The 17815-nt window shown below is 45.6% G+C and overlaps 1 protein-coding gene and 1 long non-coding RNA gene across 4 annotated transcripts; both read left to right on the top strand.

Annotated features, from left to right (window-relative positions):
* Nucleotides 1-1198: 1198 nt before the first annotated feature.
* On the top strand, nt 1199-8018 carry LOC109764098 (uncharacterized). Of its 2 annotated transcripts, none has more exons than XM_020322948.3 (6): nt 1199-1475; nt 3760-3950; nt 4080-4335; nt 5492-5714; nt 5832-5952; nt 6408-8018. In XM_020322948.3, the coding sequence occupies exons 2-6, from the start codon at nt 3786-3788 to the stop codon at nt 7821-7823; spliced, it is 2181 nt and encodes a 726-aa protein (XP_020178537.1). In that variant the 5' UTR covers nt 1199-1475; nt 3760-3785; the 3' UTR covers nt 7824-8018. The 2 variants fall into 2 exon arrangements, with proteins under 2 accessions (XP_020178537.1, XP_073356967.1); XM_073500866.1 differs by having other exon boundaries at nt 1231-1437.
* Nucleotides 8019-12041: 4023 nt separating this feature from the next.
* On the top strand, nt 12042-15165 carry LOC141025287 (uncharacterized). Of its 2 annotated transcripts, XR_012186763.1 has the most exons (3): nt 12042-12626; nt 12718-14089; nt 14179-15165. It is a non-coding gene; the product is annotated as an uncharacterized lncRNA (long non-coding RNA). The 2 variants fall into 2 exon arrangements; XR_012186762.1 differs by having other exon boundaries at nt 12718-15165.
* Nucleotides 15166-17815: the final 2650 nt, after the last annotated feature.

The raw sequence follows: 17815 nt of genomic DNA, 5'->3' as shown, positions 1-17815 counted from the left end.
TATTATGGACTGCGGCTGGTTATTTATGTTTGTATTTGAGATTGTCTTGACCCGCCTATGTATTTGTATCCGGTCACTATTTTCTACATTGCGTGCCGCCACTCCCTCGCTTCTCCATTGTGCACACACCCTTACTCATTGATGTCATCCACAATGTGTGGAAGCTAGACGCCCTCTCTTGCCAACGACATCCATTCCGCCTTCATGTGCACCCATCGTTGATGTGTTGCAGCGATCTTCATCGCCCTGGTAGTTCGTCGGTTTTTAGGTAATGGTGGTGCTGAGCCAGAGCTCGTGCTCATGGGGCAAGTATTGTATATCCGCCCATGACTATCTTAGTCAACTACTGTTGAAACTTCTTGAGAAAAAATTGTTCACTTGTCTTTCTTGCGAAGAAGAATTAAACGAGAGTTGGCCGGTGGGTGCTGGTTCACAAAACTGAACCTCCACTCGGGATCACCAAAAGTTAGAAGGTACCCTAAGATTTAAGATTCAATAATATCAGTAATTCAATAATCATAATTTATTTTTCAACTATACTCTAGAAATCTGCAACACTTGAATTAAAACTAATGCTCAAAACACAATCATCATTCTCTATTGAAACTAAAATGTCGTTGTTTCATTCACTAAAACCCAAAACCTGCGGACATTGAAATTTGTATTATCAGACTTTGGGTTCCTATAATACTTTAAAATGACACATTTTATTTTTGAATATTGTAGTACAATTTTTCATAAATTCCAGCCTAGATCTTTGATTAAAAACAGTAGAAAACCAGAGCCGGTTCCTTTTTTATTTCACATTTTAGTTGGGAGCATTTGAGTTAATTATCATTAGTATTTACCCCACAGTTTTTTTATCATTATTATTATAATTGTTTGTGAGCATCTATGTCGTACTGTGTTTTGAAAACCAAATAGAGAACAACACTTTTATGATATAAATGAGAGGGTAATTAACCCACCCTTGCAGTGGCCTCGGACAATAATAATCTTCTGAAATATTGTACCTACACACCGTGTGGAATGACTCTCAGTTGAGTAGACACTTCTGCTTCGGTACAAAAATACTACACATATCAATTCAAAAAGGAAGTATACAAAGAGTACACAATATATCTCACTAGTCTTGAATTTATCTGTGGACGACATTTAAGCCTTCTCCGCAACCATATCCCAAGGATGTCTTTTTGAGGTCGAACAGCAGGCGCATATATCACCTCTATCTTCTCCAATTTCTTTCCCCTGTCTCAGCCTTCTCCACACAATTTCCTCCCCATTCTACACCAGACCGTCATCTAGCTGCGCTCTACCATCACGCGTTGTCGCTGCAGGCTAAGGCCGTCTGGGGTCATTGTCATCGACCATCTTCCTAAGAGCTCGGGCAGGACGCGGCGATCCAGATTTCACTGATCTCTGCACACTGGCCGGCAGGTTCTACTTCTACAGGACTAGTTAGCTTCGCTGCCGTGGTATGTATGTGCATGTGACGGGATGGCCTCTATCAACAGTTCAACACCCTACTGTATATGCTGTGTTTTTGGCTTCCTCTCAAGTAATTTTGGTCATCGATCCATCCTTCCTTCATGTGCTTGCTAATTCCTATGTCACCAGTGCTACTATAGTAAATCAAAAGACAGCTAATTAATCCAGATCAACTGAGGCTAGCGACATAAGAATCGGTTACTGTTGCTGAATTATTTACTTTACTTTTAAATCGCTCATTTGTTATACTTTGAAACCAGGCTAGCAAAATAGTGATCTTCATATTATACTTGAGTAACTAGCTAGCGAGACGAGATGCATGTACGTAAATGTGTTGTCTTTCATGATTGGGTTCGAGAGAGGCGTTTTGGCACATGGGAGCATATGCTCCTGGTTTTTAAAATATGTTTTAAACATATTTTGAAATGTCACAAAATTATGACAAAATGATTCCCGACTACATTTCAACATTCTACGTGCACAGAAACTCGTTTTGCGGAAAACCAACAACTTTATGTCAGATGTAAAAATATAAAAATAAGTGTTAAAAAGGCTTTTCATGAGACATTATTTTGTCTTTGGGAAACGCTTGTATACGGTCGACCGGCCGAGCGTTCGGCCGGTCCGCTCGCTCGCGTTGCTAGGCAGCCCAGGCCCACTACCGACTAAGCTTATCTCTATCCCCACCACTTCCATCTTATCCGCTCGCACTTTCTAGAGACCACACCAGGCATCCTCACCCTGCTCGTCCTTCAATCCCCCGGCTCTCAATCTCTCCTCCTTCTCCTTCGTGTGTTCTCTCCAGAAATCTCCCCATCAATTTGAGCTCGTTTTTACTGCCTTCTCTGCTTCCTGCAGCATTTTTCCGTCATAGATCCATGAGAGGGGTCAGCTCGTCCTTGCTTTTTTTTACCTTCTCTCTCATGCCATGTGCAGTCCGCCATGGATCCCACGAGGTTGGGCTCAAGCACATGCAGCACGCACGCTCTGCTCTTGGGAAAGGAGATTGTTGTTTCTTTTCTTGCCGTTCATCTCGGAGCTGCACCGGCATGCGATGATGCTGGAACCAGTGTTCCTTGATGTTGGAACCATTAATCCTTTTTGCTACCACAAGCGTTTGGTTTTGCTGGAACCAATACTCTTTTTTGCCATCACAGGTGCTTTGTTTTGCTACCACTGGCTTTCTGGTTTGCTGGAACGAGCTTGATTTTTTGCTACATCCGTGTTTTTTTACTTTTGCTGGGGGACAACTTCCATTTTTGTTTTGCAATATTTTGCTACCACTGTTTTCTTATTTTGCTGGATACAATGCAATTTTTTGCTACAATTCAATCGGGTGGATGGGAGCTGCATCGTTAGTTCTTTGCTGGAGCCGGCAACACATATAGCTACTACCGGCGATTTGTTTTGCTTCAACGGCGATGGGACCTAGAGAGTTTTGCTGGAACCAAATTTCTTCATGAGGTGTGGCGGCGAGATGCATTTTTTAGTTTTTATGCTGCATTTTGTTCCTTTTTGCTGGAACCATTATTTGATTTTGCTACAACGAGCATTTGATTTTGCTGGAACCGCGAATCAGAGCTGGGACCAGTTTTTCTAGCAACTGAATTTTGCTGCAACCATCCAATCGGCAAGCGGGACTGGTGAGTGGCCTCGGCAAGTGGCGACGGCGAGCCGGTGAGCTCGCGAGCAGTGGCCAGAGCTGCAATCGCCGCCACGGGGAGCTGCAACCACGGGCTCGCTTTTGCTGGTGAGAAACGCAGGAGGCGACAGCGGCGACCGGTGACGACGACGGCGACCGGCGACGAGCACAACGACAAGGGAGACGCAGGGGAGGTGCTTCGAGGCTGGCGCGTCGTCATCCATGGCGGCGCATAGGAAGCTTTTTCTTATAGAAGACGACGCCCGAGGAAGAGAAAGATGGGAATCGTGCGGCTCCTTATTATTTAATCGTACGGTGCTGGTACGACCGGCCCAAATTTGGGCCGGCACGCCGGCGCCTAACACTCGCCTTTGTCTTTTTTACACAAGGCGTATAAAATGTCGGTTTTTCACTAAACTTGGCGTGCGCACATACAATGTTGAGATGTACGTGTCAAATTTGTGTTTGGATTTTTTTGACATTTTGAAATATATTTTTCAATGGCAGGAGCATATGCTCCCATGTGCCAAAGTGAATACTTGACTACTTGAGAAAAATTCTAATAGTTGTCTTATTGTCAACGACACACACAAACTAAAAGCTAATAGTTGTGTTGTCTTGTTTCAAAGGTACTGCACTCTGGCATTGATTGCAAATGGATACCAAAATAAGAACAATACACAAGGTTGACCTAGAGCGCATGGTGCTTGATGAAAGTGCAGAGCCAACATACCTGCCATTATCACTTTTACAAGAAATCACAGATAGTTTCTCTGATGATCAACAAATTGGCAGTGGTGGGTCTGCGATTGTTTATAAGGTACGGATTACTCCCGCTTGTAAGCTTTCTCATTCCTTATCATTGTTGATCTAAAAGATAAATGACGTGCACATCACAATGACACACCACCACGTGCACACACATTGGTAATTCACATTGTGACTGCAGGGAACGGTGGGAAAAGGAATGGTCGCTGTGAAGAAGTTGTCCATAACAATTGACATGCATGAGAATAATTTCCACAAAGAGGTCGAGTGCCTAATGAAGGCCAAGCACAAGAACATAGTTCGTTTTTTGGGATATTGTTCTGACACGCAAGGGATGGTGGGGGACTATGACGGGAAATTTGTCATGGCAGATGTACGAAACTGGGTGCTATGTTTTGAGTACATACCTAACGGAAGTCTCGATAAGTATATTACCGGTATGATCGTGAAGCTTATTTCTATGTTTTTTTTCCAGGTCACTACATAGTCATAGCATCCCATATTTTGTGATAGTCCTAGCATACCATATTTTTGTGACGGTGGGGTCATGGACGAGCGCACCCTATTGCGTGTTGGGGGCCACTTGAAGGAGTCAACAAGGCAGCCATACAAAGGTGTTGGCAGTGCCTATACCAATGTGTCGGCACCGGACAAATCCTTGGGTGGTGGTACAGATGTCATATTTTCCTTTGGCACAACGATGAGCTAGGGGCAGGGCTTGGATATGGTGGCGGCGGCAGGACAGTCCTCTCCCCCTCATTCTCGGGTGCGGCGGTGAGCCCAGGGTGAAGCATGTGACCATCACTATTGTATTGTCAGGAAGGCGACAAATGCAAATGGCAGTGTCACTGCCTATGATCGCTGTAGAGGGGTGGGTTCGTTGGGGGAGAACCTTGGCGGAGCTTAGTGTACACCAACCCGGCCGTCGCACCCTCCATAGAGTAGGAGATCTCTTCATGTGGCCTTCCATTCGATTCTATTTTCATTGCAGTCTGTTTGTTTCACAAAACCGGCCGCAAGGTTGCATTTGATATAGGTTTTGCATTCATTTTTGTATTTATATTTGGAGTATTTCTATTCATTTCCATGTCCGTAAATACATAAAAATACATACAGTATAACTAATATAGATTGGTATTGTAGACTAGAACTCACCAGAAAAGTGTAGGCATATTATCCATGAATTATTTCCTCCCTTGAGTAAGGGTAGTGTTGGTCCATTACATGTGGGGCAACTAATAATGGTGATCAAAACTACCAGCGTCCGGTTTTTTCTTAACAGTTTTTTGGGTCAAAGTGCTAATCTATGTGAGAAGATATGTTTATTTTCTTCCTTGGAATAATATCATTGAATAAAATAGCAAGTGGGGAAGTTAATTTAATTAATCAATTAGAAAGTGACATGCTATAGTTGGGTGTAAACCTGCCTTTGCATATTTGAACACCGAACGTCTCAGATTTATTCTCTACTCTTCTTTGACACTAATTTCGACATCTTTGAAAACATATTGGAAATGCTTTCTATGGCATGCATCAATTGATTCACATTATTATCTCTAAGGTACGCAAATGTGGAACCCCTTTCCTCCGCAGATGCGTCTTGTGGACTTAAATGGAGAGATCGTTATCGTATTATCAAGGGAACCTGTGAGGGCTTACTTCATCTTCATGAGAACCGTATTCTTCATTTAGATCTCAAGCCCGGAAATATATTGATAGCTGATCACATGGTACCTAAAATTGCTGATTTTGGACTCTCAAGGTGCCTCGATGAAGACCAAACCCGAGCTTTTACTTCACATCTATGTGGATCTCAGTAAGCCACCGTCTCGAAAGCTCTTTTTTTTGCGGGGGTTTGAAATCTCTTATTTATTCTGCACACATCTCTATTGTGTGCACATTAATTTATTGGGCCGTATAAATTTTCTTGTAGGGGATACTTAGCACCAGAATTCTATAGAGGACAATTCACATTTGCGTCGGACATATATAGTCTTGGCATTATAATTGTGGAGATACTAACAGGAGAGAAGGGGTATCCAGAAGAGGAGAATGTAAGAACAATTTAAGTGTTTGCGCATGTTAATGATAGATTTTCAAATGAAATATGCTATGTTTTAACTGAACCTTAGAGTAATTGCAGAAATCATGTATTCCCAAACAAGAACGGTCTAAACCAATATCCACTTTTGTAGCACTGTGCCTTCAGCAGACCACATTGCATGTTTAATTAAGCCTTTGTGAGCACTAAGATCACATCCATGGCAGCCTGCAAAAGGGTAGTTTCACCCAAAAGATTGAATTTACAAAGAAATATGGAAATGCGCTTATAAATGTCAAACCACTTTTTGCATCTGTAGTTGAGTAGTCGCTGCTGCTATAAAGTTCACCATCTACTCCCTCCGTTCCATATTACTTGTCGCTGATTTAGTACAACTTTGTACTAAATCAGGGACAAGTAATATGGAACGGAGGGAGTACATTTTAACTCCTAGCTGCAACTTTGTAGGTAGTTGCAAATTGGATGAATCAGTTGGAGGCATCAGATCAGTGGCATACACAGTTGGAGCAAGTAAGAGTATGCACTAAGATAGGGATACAATGCATGGACTTGAACCCAAAGAAGAGACCAGTTGCACGCCATATACTTGATAGACTAGATAAAACAGAAATTACCATCGAAACTGGCATAAGTGGTTCATCAGTTGAGCAGCAGGTTAGTTTCCTAAAGGAACAGTATTGCCAAGAGAAAAACTCAAAGCTTTCTTATCAGTACCTTGGAAAGGAAATCAAGGAACACGCTGGAACAGAAGGACTTGCAGAATATGTAGAGATACCTAGAGAAGATCATTGGCAGCAAGGGGAGCAAGAAGCTTCCAGTGATCAGTGGCCATTAAGGGGAGTGCAAGATGTAAAGAAAACTGTAAGCCCACAAGGTGCAAGTATTTCTAGCTCTAACAATGGCGTGCTCTACAAGTTGAACAATTTGGACATCTTCGACAGAAAAGCACACAGGAATCACGTGCGGTATGGTGGGCCTACATTGGAGAATGTAAATTTTGTGAAACTTTTCAAAAAAAAGGAGCTCAGTCCAATTTTAAAGAATAAGAATCTTATTAGAAGAGATAGCTTTGGAGTAGTTTACATGGGCCTTGTTGATAGTGTGCCGGTTACAATAAGGAAGCTATTTAGTGGTAGTGTGGTACAGAATGAAGATTTTGCAAATGAAGTCATCATCCAGTCTCAAGTCATTCACGGAAATATGGTTAGGCTCATAGGTTGTTGCCTTGAATTTGAAGTCCCGATGCTAGTCCATGAGTTTCACTCTACAGCTAACCTCCATTACATTCTTCACATCAACATCAAGGTGCCTCTTAACCTTGGCGTGCGATTAAGTATTGCTGCAACATCGGCAGGTGCTCTAGCTTATGTGCATTCTGCATTTGCTACGAAAATATTACACGGTGATGTTAAACCATCAAATATACTCTTGGATAACAACTTTGTGCCAAAGATCTCAGACATCGGCATATCAAGGTTGATCGTGAGAGGCCATGAACATAGCGGAGTATGCATTGGTGACATGGCTTATATGGATCCTCTATATGTACGAACAGGCCTACTGACCGAACAAAGTGATGTCTACAGTTTTGGAGTTATCATCTTGGAGCTTGTTACTAGGAGAAAGGCCACACATATGGACAAAAACAGCTTAGTAATTAATTTCCTTGAGAACCACAAGCAGGGGAGGAAATCGACCGAGTTGTTTGACAAGGAAATTGCAGTGGCAGAAAATTTGGAGCTTCTTGACACTCTGGCAGGAATTGCTGCTGAATGCCTTAATTTTGATGTGGACCTAAGACCAACAATGGTAGATGTCGCAAATCGTCTATCCATGCTGAATCAATCATGTAATTTGAGTTGACAAGTTGATGCATTTACTAGTGGAGTTTTAACATGTATGATGTGTTGAATAAGCTTCTGATAGGTACAACTATGTATAAATGTGTGATGATCGAAGTGTGGTTGTGAAGAAATATTTTAAGTCCCACCTGTTAAGTGTGCTAAAGCACGCCCTCCCAGGCCTCCGGTAAGAAAAGCTCAGTCCGATTGTTGGTTATGCTTCTGTGGTGTTTACCTGGTCTGGATTTGTGGCTTACATCATATTCGTACCGTCCTTATGATGTTAGTGATTAAATTCTTGGACTGTTTACTGTTGACACTGTTCATAGGGTTTGGTTAACGCTGATGGACTTCACATCACGTTGCCACCAAATCAATTGTATGAATTTGCATGGTGACATGAACAATAATTCTGCGAGTAGCGGCAGCAACGCATACAGTCTGTGCTGCTAATAACCCTGCAGTGCAATGCTTGCCCAGCACAGTCCACCGTCTTGTGTTACGGACGATGACGGTGGTGTTTTGCATTGATTTCAGGTGGCCTATGCCCTACGGCCCGATATCCAGAGCAAATGTAAATTTGCATTCAGGTCGCATCTGCTGCCTCCCAAGCCAAACCTGAAAGGGGAATTAAATTCAGATTCACACAGCTGCACGCCTGCACCTCATTCAGACTTGGATATGTCTGATGTGATCTTGCTCCTACGGAGTAGTATATCAGCTGATAGTGACACGGCACCACCAAACAGATTCATCTCAGCTGCAACAGCCAAAAAAGACTGAAACGATCAAGATTCAGAGCAGCTGAGAGAGGATTCAGTCAGATTCTTGGGCTGTCAACCGGTTGACCAGCCCAACCCAACTTTTTTTAGTTCAAATTTGCATTCCTCGTTGCTGCTTGTTGTCACGCTCCTCGCACGTTTTTTTTCCCTCTGAACCTGAACTCACATCACCAATGTGCTAACGATCATTGGCGCTCGTCGGCGACAGGGGTTTCCTTTACCAAAAAGGCTTCCGCCCCGTTTTACATATAAAGCAAAGATCACCAACATCCCGATACAAACGCACGCCATCACAACAACACACATACCCAAGGCATGATACACAGGCGCTGAACGCAGCAACACCACCCCTAACTACGAAGAGATGAAGCCGCATAAGTGGACTCCAAGGTGGCGCCTTCAGCAAAGATACGACACCGAAACGCCGCCACCGCCCGATCCAAGGATCAGAGTTTTCCCTGAAGCACACGATGGGCAATGAGAGCCGCGACGACGCCTTCAAGAAGGGAACGAGTTTCGCCACCGCCGGTCTGTCCGCAGAGAGAACAGGTTTTCACCCCGGCCACACCTCACTGCCACCGAATGCCGCACCCCGGCTGCCACACCGCCCGCACGACCATGGCCACCGGGCAGCACCAAGCCGCGGGCTCTGCCCAAAAGCACCGCGCTACCACCACCGGGGCCGCCGCCCTGGCACCCAAGACCAAGGCACCACCTGACCGGAGACCCGCCGCTAGTCCAGCCGAAGAGACGAGCGAAAAGGCCCCGCCTTTCGCACCCATGGACCACCCCCAACGCCGAGACCCAAAAGGCCAGCCAAAACTAGCCTCCACCGCTCGTCCTGCAGCCCCGAGCGCGAGACGAGATCCGTCCTACCGCCGGGAACGAGACGAGCCCCGTCCTGCTGCCGGGCGCGAGACAAGCTCCGTCCTGCGGCCGGGCGCGAAACGAGCGCCGTCCTGCAGCTCCGGGCACAAGACGAGTGATGGACCGCAGCTGGGAGAGAGCCAGCCTTCCATCGAAGTATCGCCCGGACGACGAGGAGATGGAGCGATGGTCGAAGCGGTCTGACCGCAAACGAGCCGACGCCGGGGAAAGCCGCCCGTCACAGCGGGCAGATCCGCCAAACCATCGTGTAGCCGCCACGCTCCCGGGAGGCCACCACCACGTGCCGGACCTCCGCGCGCCGCCGCCCACGGCCAGAGCAACGGCTATCCCAGGGCACTGCCCCGCCCACGCCGTCCACCTGGATCCCACCGCCAGTTCCAGGACGGACGCGCCGCCACCCGCCTCGCAGCCTGAGCCGCACCACAGCGACGGGCGCGTGCTGCCCCGCTGGATCCACACCGGCAGCATGCACCCACCGCCCCCGCGCCCTGGCCCTGCGCCGTCAGCCAATCCCGTGCCAGATCTGGCAGGGATAAGGTCAACCCGCCACCACCGAAGATGCAGCCACCACACCACCAAGGAACAGCAAGGCACCGTCGCCGGGCTCCGCCGCCAGACGCCGCCTCACGCGCCCGCAGTTGTGCCGCCGAGCCCCGCAGCAGCCCGACGCCCCCGACGGCAGGTTGTCCCGCGCCAACCCGAGCCCCCGCGCGGAGAGGAAGAAGAGGCCCCGCCGCCGCCTACGCCGGCTGGGCTTCGCCAGGCGGCGGCGGGAGGGAGAGGGACGGGTCCGGAGGGCTATGGATTCCCCCGTCCGCTCGCGGGAGCGGAGCGGGTGGTCGGGTTAGTTAGCAGTGGGGATTCTTTCAGTCACGCTAGGTCATTCTATCAGGGGGTTTCCTTTCCCGCCGGCGGGGATGATGAAGGATAAAATGCCGTGTCAGCTGATGTTGAAGGATAAAATGACGTGTCAGCTGAGCATAGGAGGAGGAATATTGTAAGGCAAGGTATTACCAATTCAAATTGCAAGTCCATATGCCAGAGCATGCGATTGGAGAACGGAGAGCATGGCCGGTCGAATTACTTTATTTGATTTGATTTGAAGAAGTACGACGTCAGGAAAGGGACACGCCATTAGTTTAGTCTGTTTTCCCCGCAAAAAAAATAGTTTAGTCTGTAGACACGTCACCATGTTTTATATATGTGTTGCAGCTCAACTTGCTCTACTACTGACCACACTAATCTGCGCCCCACCATCACAGCGTTGACGTTGGGTCGTCGTCGTCTTCCTCAAACCTCAGGAGCGCCGTGGTGATCCAGATCTCACCGATCTCCGCTCAACGGCGGACAGGTTCTACAGGATTAGTCCGTTCATTACACTTCGCTGCCGTGGTATGTATGTATGTATGTTTGTACATGTGGCTTTTGTTTCAATTCCTAGATGGATGGCCTTTTGCTATCTATCAACACCCTACTGAATATATACTGTGTTTTTGTTTTGGTCTTGATTAATTTTGTTCTACCCCAATCTATTCATCCTTCCTTTTTATTTTGCGGGAGATTCATCCTTCCTTTATGAGGTTCCTAATATCTTGTTGTGCTGAATCATGCTATATAGTTTCGCGCTAGAAAAAAGAATCATGCTATAAACGATGCAGGGACGCCGATAACAACCGAACGTTCGGTCTGGGAGTTACCCAGATCGAACGATTCGTTCGCTCCCGGGGTGGGCATCGATGGAACAAACTCGTGCGCGCGCTCCATTCTAGGCTGGCCCATATAACTTCTTTTTTTTTTTCTCAATTATAAAAACCAAAAACAGTGCGGCCATTCGGGTTCAAACTCACAACCTCAGCGTTCTAAGGGTACAACAACAACCACTAGGCTATTCACCCGCTTGTGCACATTATTTTTCTCCTTCCCTTTTATTTCTTTCTTTAGTTTGCGGTTTTTTTGGGTTCCCTTGTAATTTTCCAAAAGTTTTTATTTAGTTTCTCTTTTTTCCTTTTTTTTCTTAAATAAGCAGTCTTATTTTCAAATTTGTAAAAAAATCAAAATCAATGAACTTTTATTGAAAATCGTGATTTTTTTTTCAAATTGCCTGAATGTTTTTCAAATTTGATGTTTTTTTGTAAATTTTGATGAACTTTTTCAGTTTTTCGTGAATGTTTTATCAAAATGGATAAATTTCTTTTTCAATTAGATGAACTTTTGTCCAACCCTTTTAAAAATCGATGAACATTTATCCAAAATTGATGAGCATTTTTAAAATTGAATGAAACTTTTTCCAAAACTGATGAATATGTTTTAAAAATCAATGAACTTATTTTCAAATTGTATGGACTTTTTTCATATTCAACGATTTTTTTTTCAAAATTGATGAATCTTTTCAAAACCATAAAAAATCTAAACAATTAAGATTCTTATTTTCAAATTTGTAAAAACAATTCAAAATTGATGAAATTTTATTCAAATTTATGATTTTTTTAAAAATTGCATGATTGTTTTTTTTAATTTGATGCTTTTTTTGAAAATTGATGAACTTTTTCAGTTTTTTGTGAACGTTTTCCCAAAATTGATGATTTTTTTTCAAATAGATGAACTTTTTTTCTAGAATCGATGACTATTCAAAATCGATGAACCTTTTAAAAAAATTGATGAACATTTTTTTAAATTGAATTAAACTTTCCCCAAAGTCGATGATTTTTTTTTCGAAATTAGTGAACTTATTTTCAAATTGGATGAACGTTTTTATATTCGATGAACTATTTTTTTCAATTAACATTTTTCATAACCTATGAACTTTCTTCACATCTAAAAGTGGATGAACTATTTTCTAAATAGCTTAAATTTATTTTTCAGAATATATGAACTTTTTTTGAAAGTTTTGAACCTTTTTAAAATTGATGAACTTTTTTCAAACGTACTAAAGTCCAAATAAAGAGGCAGCGGACTTTCCCCTTTCCGACTTCTTCGGGAGCAGCTCGACTAGCGTTGCACCAGCACCTGCTCCTGCACCGGCTCCCGCACCAGCTCCTGCACCGGCTCCCACACCAGCTACTGCACCGGCTCCCGCACCTGCTCATAGCAACTCGTCCTTCGTCTCGGACATGCTCGGCAATGCTTCATCTTTGGCTGAGCTCGACGCCCTCACGGTACATGTCACACCGGCCCTCTTCAATAAATGTATAATCTCCCGTTTCCGCTGTCTTTCGGATGTCTCACGTCGTAGACATGTCTTTGCAGGCCGACCTAACCCCGTGCACCATATTGTACACCATCAGCGGCCAGAAGTTTGACATGGGGAAGGCGACGATAGTGAAGCCGAAGGAACAACTGTTCCACAGCCGGCCGATCCCCCTGACGTCTTCAAGGTTTCTGTGGCCAGTGTCAAACCGGGCCACGAGAATTTGGCTCCTCCGATACTAGGGGAGATGACGACGAGACCCCGCGGCGGCTTGGCGATTGCAAGAGGTGGGTCCTGTTGTGGCCAAAGAGTCTGCTTCGTCTGGAGGCGGCCGGGAGCATGAGTAGGCCTGTTGCCGGGATGTCCCATTAAAAAGGCAGGTCCCATATTTGAAATACAAAAATAAGATCAGATAGCGCTCAAGAGGTTTTTCTCCATACGAGAAATCCTTCACTCGCAGGGAATTCAAATAGATGTGTTGAAGATCATCAAAGAAAGGAGAAGACTAAGCAGCTCAATAGGGTCTCGAGTACGACTATAGTACCACCCACAACCACGCAACCTCAGCAAGGTATGAACATCAACACCCCACCTACCCAATTAGCGTCGCCTGTCGTGTCGGGTGATAGCGGACGGGGTGAGGAAGAGGCTTCATTAGTCGCTGATGACGTCGCCGCCGTCGAAGAAGCAATGCATGATATCGATGCCATCGAATAGGATGAGGATGACGATGACACTCTACAGTATCTAAATACTGGCGCCTATGACGATGGAGGATTGATGGCTCAGCAGTATGAGTACTCAGGGTTTGAGCGTCATGAGTCGGTGCCTGAATTGCCGGAGGATGAACGTATTATATATAATCTTCCAGTAGCAAAGAAGCATAGGAAGGGACCGAGGAAAGGCAACAAAGTTGCTTCTATGATCCAGCCGCCTCAGCAGCCTCGGGTTCAAGATCGTATAGCTATCCTCGGTGCGGCAAAATGCCATATCCCCGGTCATCCGATCCTACCTAAGGCAGCGGTAGAGGCCATATATGGTGATCTAAGGAGACTTCATGATGATGTGCTGCGGAGAGAGAAAAGCCTAATCGCCTCAGAAAATCCAGGATACCCATTGTACGTGGTTAACGTGCCACGGCAAAGGTTTTACGTCGACATATTCCCCGCGGAAAATTTCTTCCTTCGATTCGATTACATCTTCGACACATTTCACTTGAAAAAGCTGGATTTTACGTTTGTCCGCCTTTTTGCCTTGTACATGAACTACATTATCGGGATTGAGCAGATACCTTATATCTGTGTCGCTGACCCGTACTTCATGCACGAGGGCTTCTTGGCAGTCTGCCCAGAGCACCGTGAGGGACTACATCGCCGATTTCATGGTCGCCAATAAGGACAAGGAGACGATTCTCGTGCCTTATCATCCCATGTAAGTCATCCACGCGGATATCCTTCCTTCGATTTCAATCATTCATTTGCACGATGGAGGCTAATTTGAGGTGTACTTATTTTGCGCAGCCACGGGAGCGCCGTCCTCATCATCCTTTACCCCCGATTCTCCCACGCTCTTTGCTTGGATTCGTCGAAGAACATGAACAAAAGGATTACACCCACATCAAGTTTGTTCTCGACAGTGCTATCTTTATCTACGGCGTACGGGGTGGAGAGATCAAGACCAGGAAGACAAGGAACCGCAGGTCTGCCTTCGGCCATAATACCGACTTCTGCTGCATCCAGCAACCGAGTGGTACTCTTAGTGATGGATTCTATGTCCTACACCACATGCTGGAGTACAGACAGGATTAGCAGAACCTTCGCATGTCACCTACATCCGGTGATGCCCATATTCTGCAATGGGTAAAGAACCTAGGAGATATCCTGGATCATCGACTTCGAGCTGAGTTCTATCACATCCAATGTGAACTTGCCAAAATCATCATGAAGGAGGTCCTCGAAAAAACAGGGATGTTTTACGAAAAAGGGCAAATGCCGCCGGAAGACGTCCGAACACGCGTAGCCGCTCAGCGTCTCGACCTGAAGCCTTTCACTAAGCTCGGGGACTATCTACCTGACTTGGATGGATGGCACGACATGTTGGAGTGATTGACGATATATGACAATGTGTCCATTTAGTCCATACTTTCTGTATCACAAAACTTTGAGTTATGCACGATGAAACTTTATTTGTGATGTAATTAAACCGTCCTCCTCAGCTAGCAAAGATCACTCTAGTTAGGGCATTTTGGGTACGATGAACTTTGTTATTTATGCTTATGATATGTTGCTTCCATTTTTGCCAAGTTTGTCTCTTTCTGTTGCCCAACTATATATCTTTCATATCATCGACTCATGTGACGATGTAGGTGCATAGATCATCGATGGCGAAGAAGTGCTACGCCAGGAGTATACGACGAGTGGCCGGAGTGTCAGGCCCAGGTGTACCGGTTTCCGAGCGACAGGCAGTAGTTAGTTTAGAAAATAGAAAACACCCTTAAAAAAAGAAAATAGGAAACACCGAAGCAACGAGATTAATTGCGTGTCGCCAGGAATAGACCCGCCCTTGGATTTCATTCGCTCGGTGGCCTCCGAGATGAAGAACTCCAGCAGCCTCATGTCGAGGTGACCTCCACCGGCTCCTGCGACGCCACCACCTCTACGGCAACATCTCCATTCATCGCCGTCGTCATCTATCTGGCCTCTCCGACCTCTTTAAACGTGCTCATGATGGGCACGCGGCTGTGTCTCTCTCCTTCCTCTCCTCCCTGTGCCCCGTAATCTCCTGCAGGAGCTCACAGTCGCCATGCGCCGCCGCTTGCCGTCGCCGTACGACGCCATGGGCGGTCCTCTCGGTCCGGCCCGAGCTTTACCACCGGCGGTCCGGTCCATGGAAAGCGGACCGCGGGACTGCTCGGTCCGGTCCGGTCCGGTCCGCCGGCGGCCGGTCCAGACGGCGGCTCGGTCAGGGCCCGGACCGGCCCGGACCGTGTCCACCCTGAAGTTTGAGTTGGCTTGGTCGGGGTTTTCGCCTGATTGTCCCTTAATAAATCAAGCAATTGTGTGGTTTTTGGACTAGTTTTTTTATAAATCCGATCAACTCTATTCCTTTTATGAAATTACAGGAGCACCCTGCCCTTAAGAAAGTTCCCTAAAAAAATACAAATGTATGGTAGTTACTTATCAGATATTACGCAGCCTTCGTTCACCTCATGCGCCAGTGACGCAACGGGTGGAATGTAGTAACTCAAAATATTTTACACCGTGTTGTCAGACAATGGCGAACCCGGCCGGCCGGCCGGCCAAATTTTGTTATCTAAAAGGAAATGACGTGTAAGGGTGTTACTCACACCATTAGGTTAGTGGACGCAACGACCATCATCATTTCTATATGATTATAGTTGGTGAGTTGGGGCTCAACTTGCTCTACATCTAACACCCTTACACCCTTAATCTGGCTGGAGCAAAATCTACGCTCTGCCATCAACGTTGACGCTGCAGGCTAGGGCATGCAGCCTGGGGTTGTTGTCGTCGTCGATCTTCCTCAAAGCACATGAGCGCCAGATCTCATCGATCACTGCTCAGCGGGCGCCTGGTTCTACAGGATTAGTTACATATCTTGCTTCCGCTGCGGTATGTATTTACATCTCTGTTTCTCTCTTGAATTTTTCAGATGATCTGTGCAGACTTGTGGCTAGCAATAAAATCTTCCTTTTCAAGACTAAATTAAACAAAGAATATGTTTCTGTTGCTGAATGATTTAATTTTAAATCGCTAAGGCCTCGTTAGTTTTGAAGGATTTTCGTAGGAAAAACATAGGATCAAGGATTCCAGAGGAAAATTTCTGCAAGATGCATAGAAAACGCGTACAGAAATTTTATTAGGAATACTATTTATTTTCTATGTTTTTGAGGACGGGCTGCCATCTGGTTAAAACGAAGGGAGAAAACGACCCAGTCAATTCCTGAAGACAGGATGCTGCTGTCTCTGAGTAGGAATCCTACCCGGTCAAACTCAGCAGGGGGTAAGGTATGAACAACTTCCGATTAGAGAATGTAGAGCATGGCCCATAGGATTTCTTTATCCCTAGTGTATCTCAGTCACACCATTTTCAGTTTAGTGGATACGACGACCATCATCGTGTAGAATTGCAGCTCAGCTTGCTCTACTACAACCCACACTAACTAATCTGGCTGCAGGACCACTACGCTCTAGCATCGAAGCGTTGACGCTGCAGCCTGGGGTCATCGTCGTCTTCCTCAAAACTCAGGCAGGCCGCGGCGATCCAAAGCTCGCCGATCTCTGCTGTCTGCTCACTGGCCGGCAGGTGGGTTCTACAGGACTAGTTGGTTCATTATACTTTGTTGCCGTTGGTATGTATAGTACATGTGGCTTCTTCTCTCTATCTCTCTTAGTTTCTGAATCGAATGGCCTCTGTCGTCAGCACCATGCTGCATATATAGTGTTTTGCTCTCATGGCGAGCAGCTAGAACGGTTCTCCGCTCCGTAGTGGAGGAGTGGAGGGTTGCCGAACAGGGTCTTAATTAGTTTCTGAATTGAATGGCCTCTGTCAGCACCATATGCTGCATATATAGTGTTTTGATTTCATCGTAATTAACTTTGGCCTACCTCTTCCCGCCGATTTCTTGTCGCGTGTGCTAGTATAGCAGCTCAAAATGACAACTAGTCTAGATCAAATCAGGCTTAGCTATATAAGCATCTGTTACTGTTGCTGAATGATTGATGCACATTAAAATCACTAACTGCTTGTCCTTGTACAGAGTCAAATTAATCATACGAGAAAATTGCTAGTCTCTACGGTAGATCTTGATCTTGTATTTCAGGCTCTTGTCATCAAATCATCAACTCGGCCGATCCATATTTGTGCTAGCTAATTAAAACAAAACAAACTGCTCACGAAGTGGTGACTTGTATCATCAACCTACTAGGATTTGTTTTTATGGAACCTCGTCAAGAGGGCAGGGTGCTACTGCAATTTCGTAAACAAGAATAGAGTTGGCTCGGTTTATAAGAAAAACTAGGCCAAAAACCACACGATTGCTTTATTAAGGGACAATCACGCGAAAACACACAGCAAAGCCCCAACTCAAACTCCACCGCCTACTCGCCCGCTACCCGGAAAGAAGTGAGTGAGCTCTTT

Source organism: Aegilops tauschii, chromosome 6 (assembly GCF_002575655.3).
Source record: "Aegilops tauschii subsp. strangulata cultivar AL8/78 chromosome 6, Aet v6.0, whole genome shotgun sequence".
Taxonomy (NCBI): Eukaryota; Viridiplantae; Streptophyta; class Magnoliopsida; order Poales; family Poaceae; genus Aegilops; species Aegilops tauschii.
The sequence above is the reverse complement of the archived record's forward strand: the minus strand, read 5'-3'. Positions and strand labels throughout refer to the sequence as shown.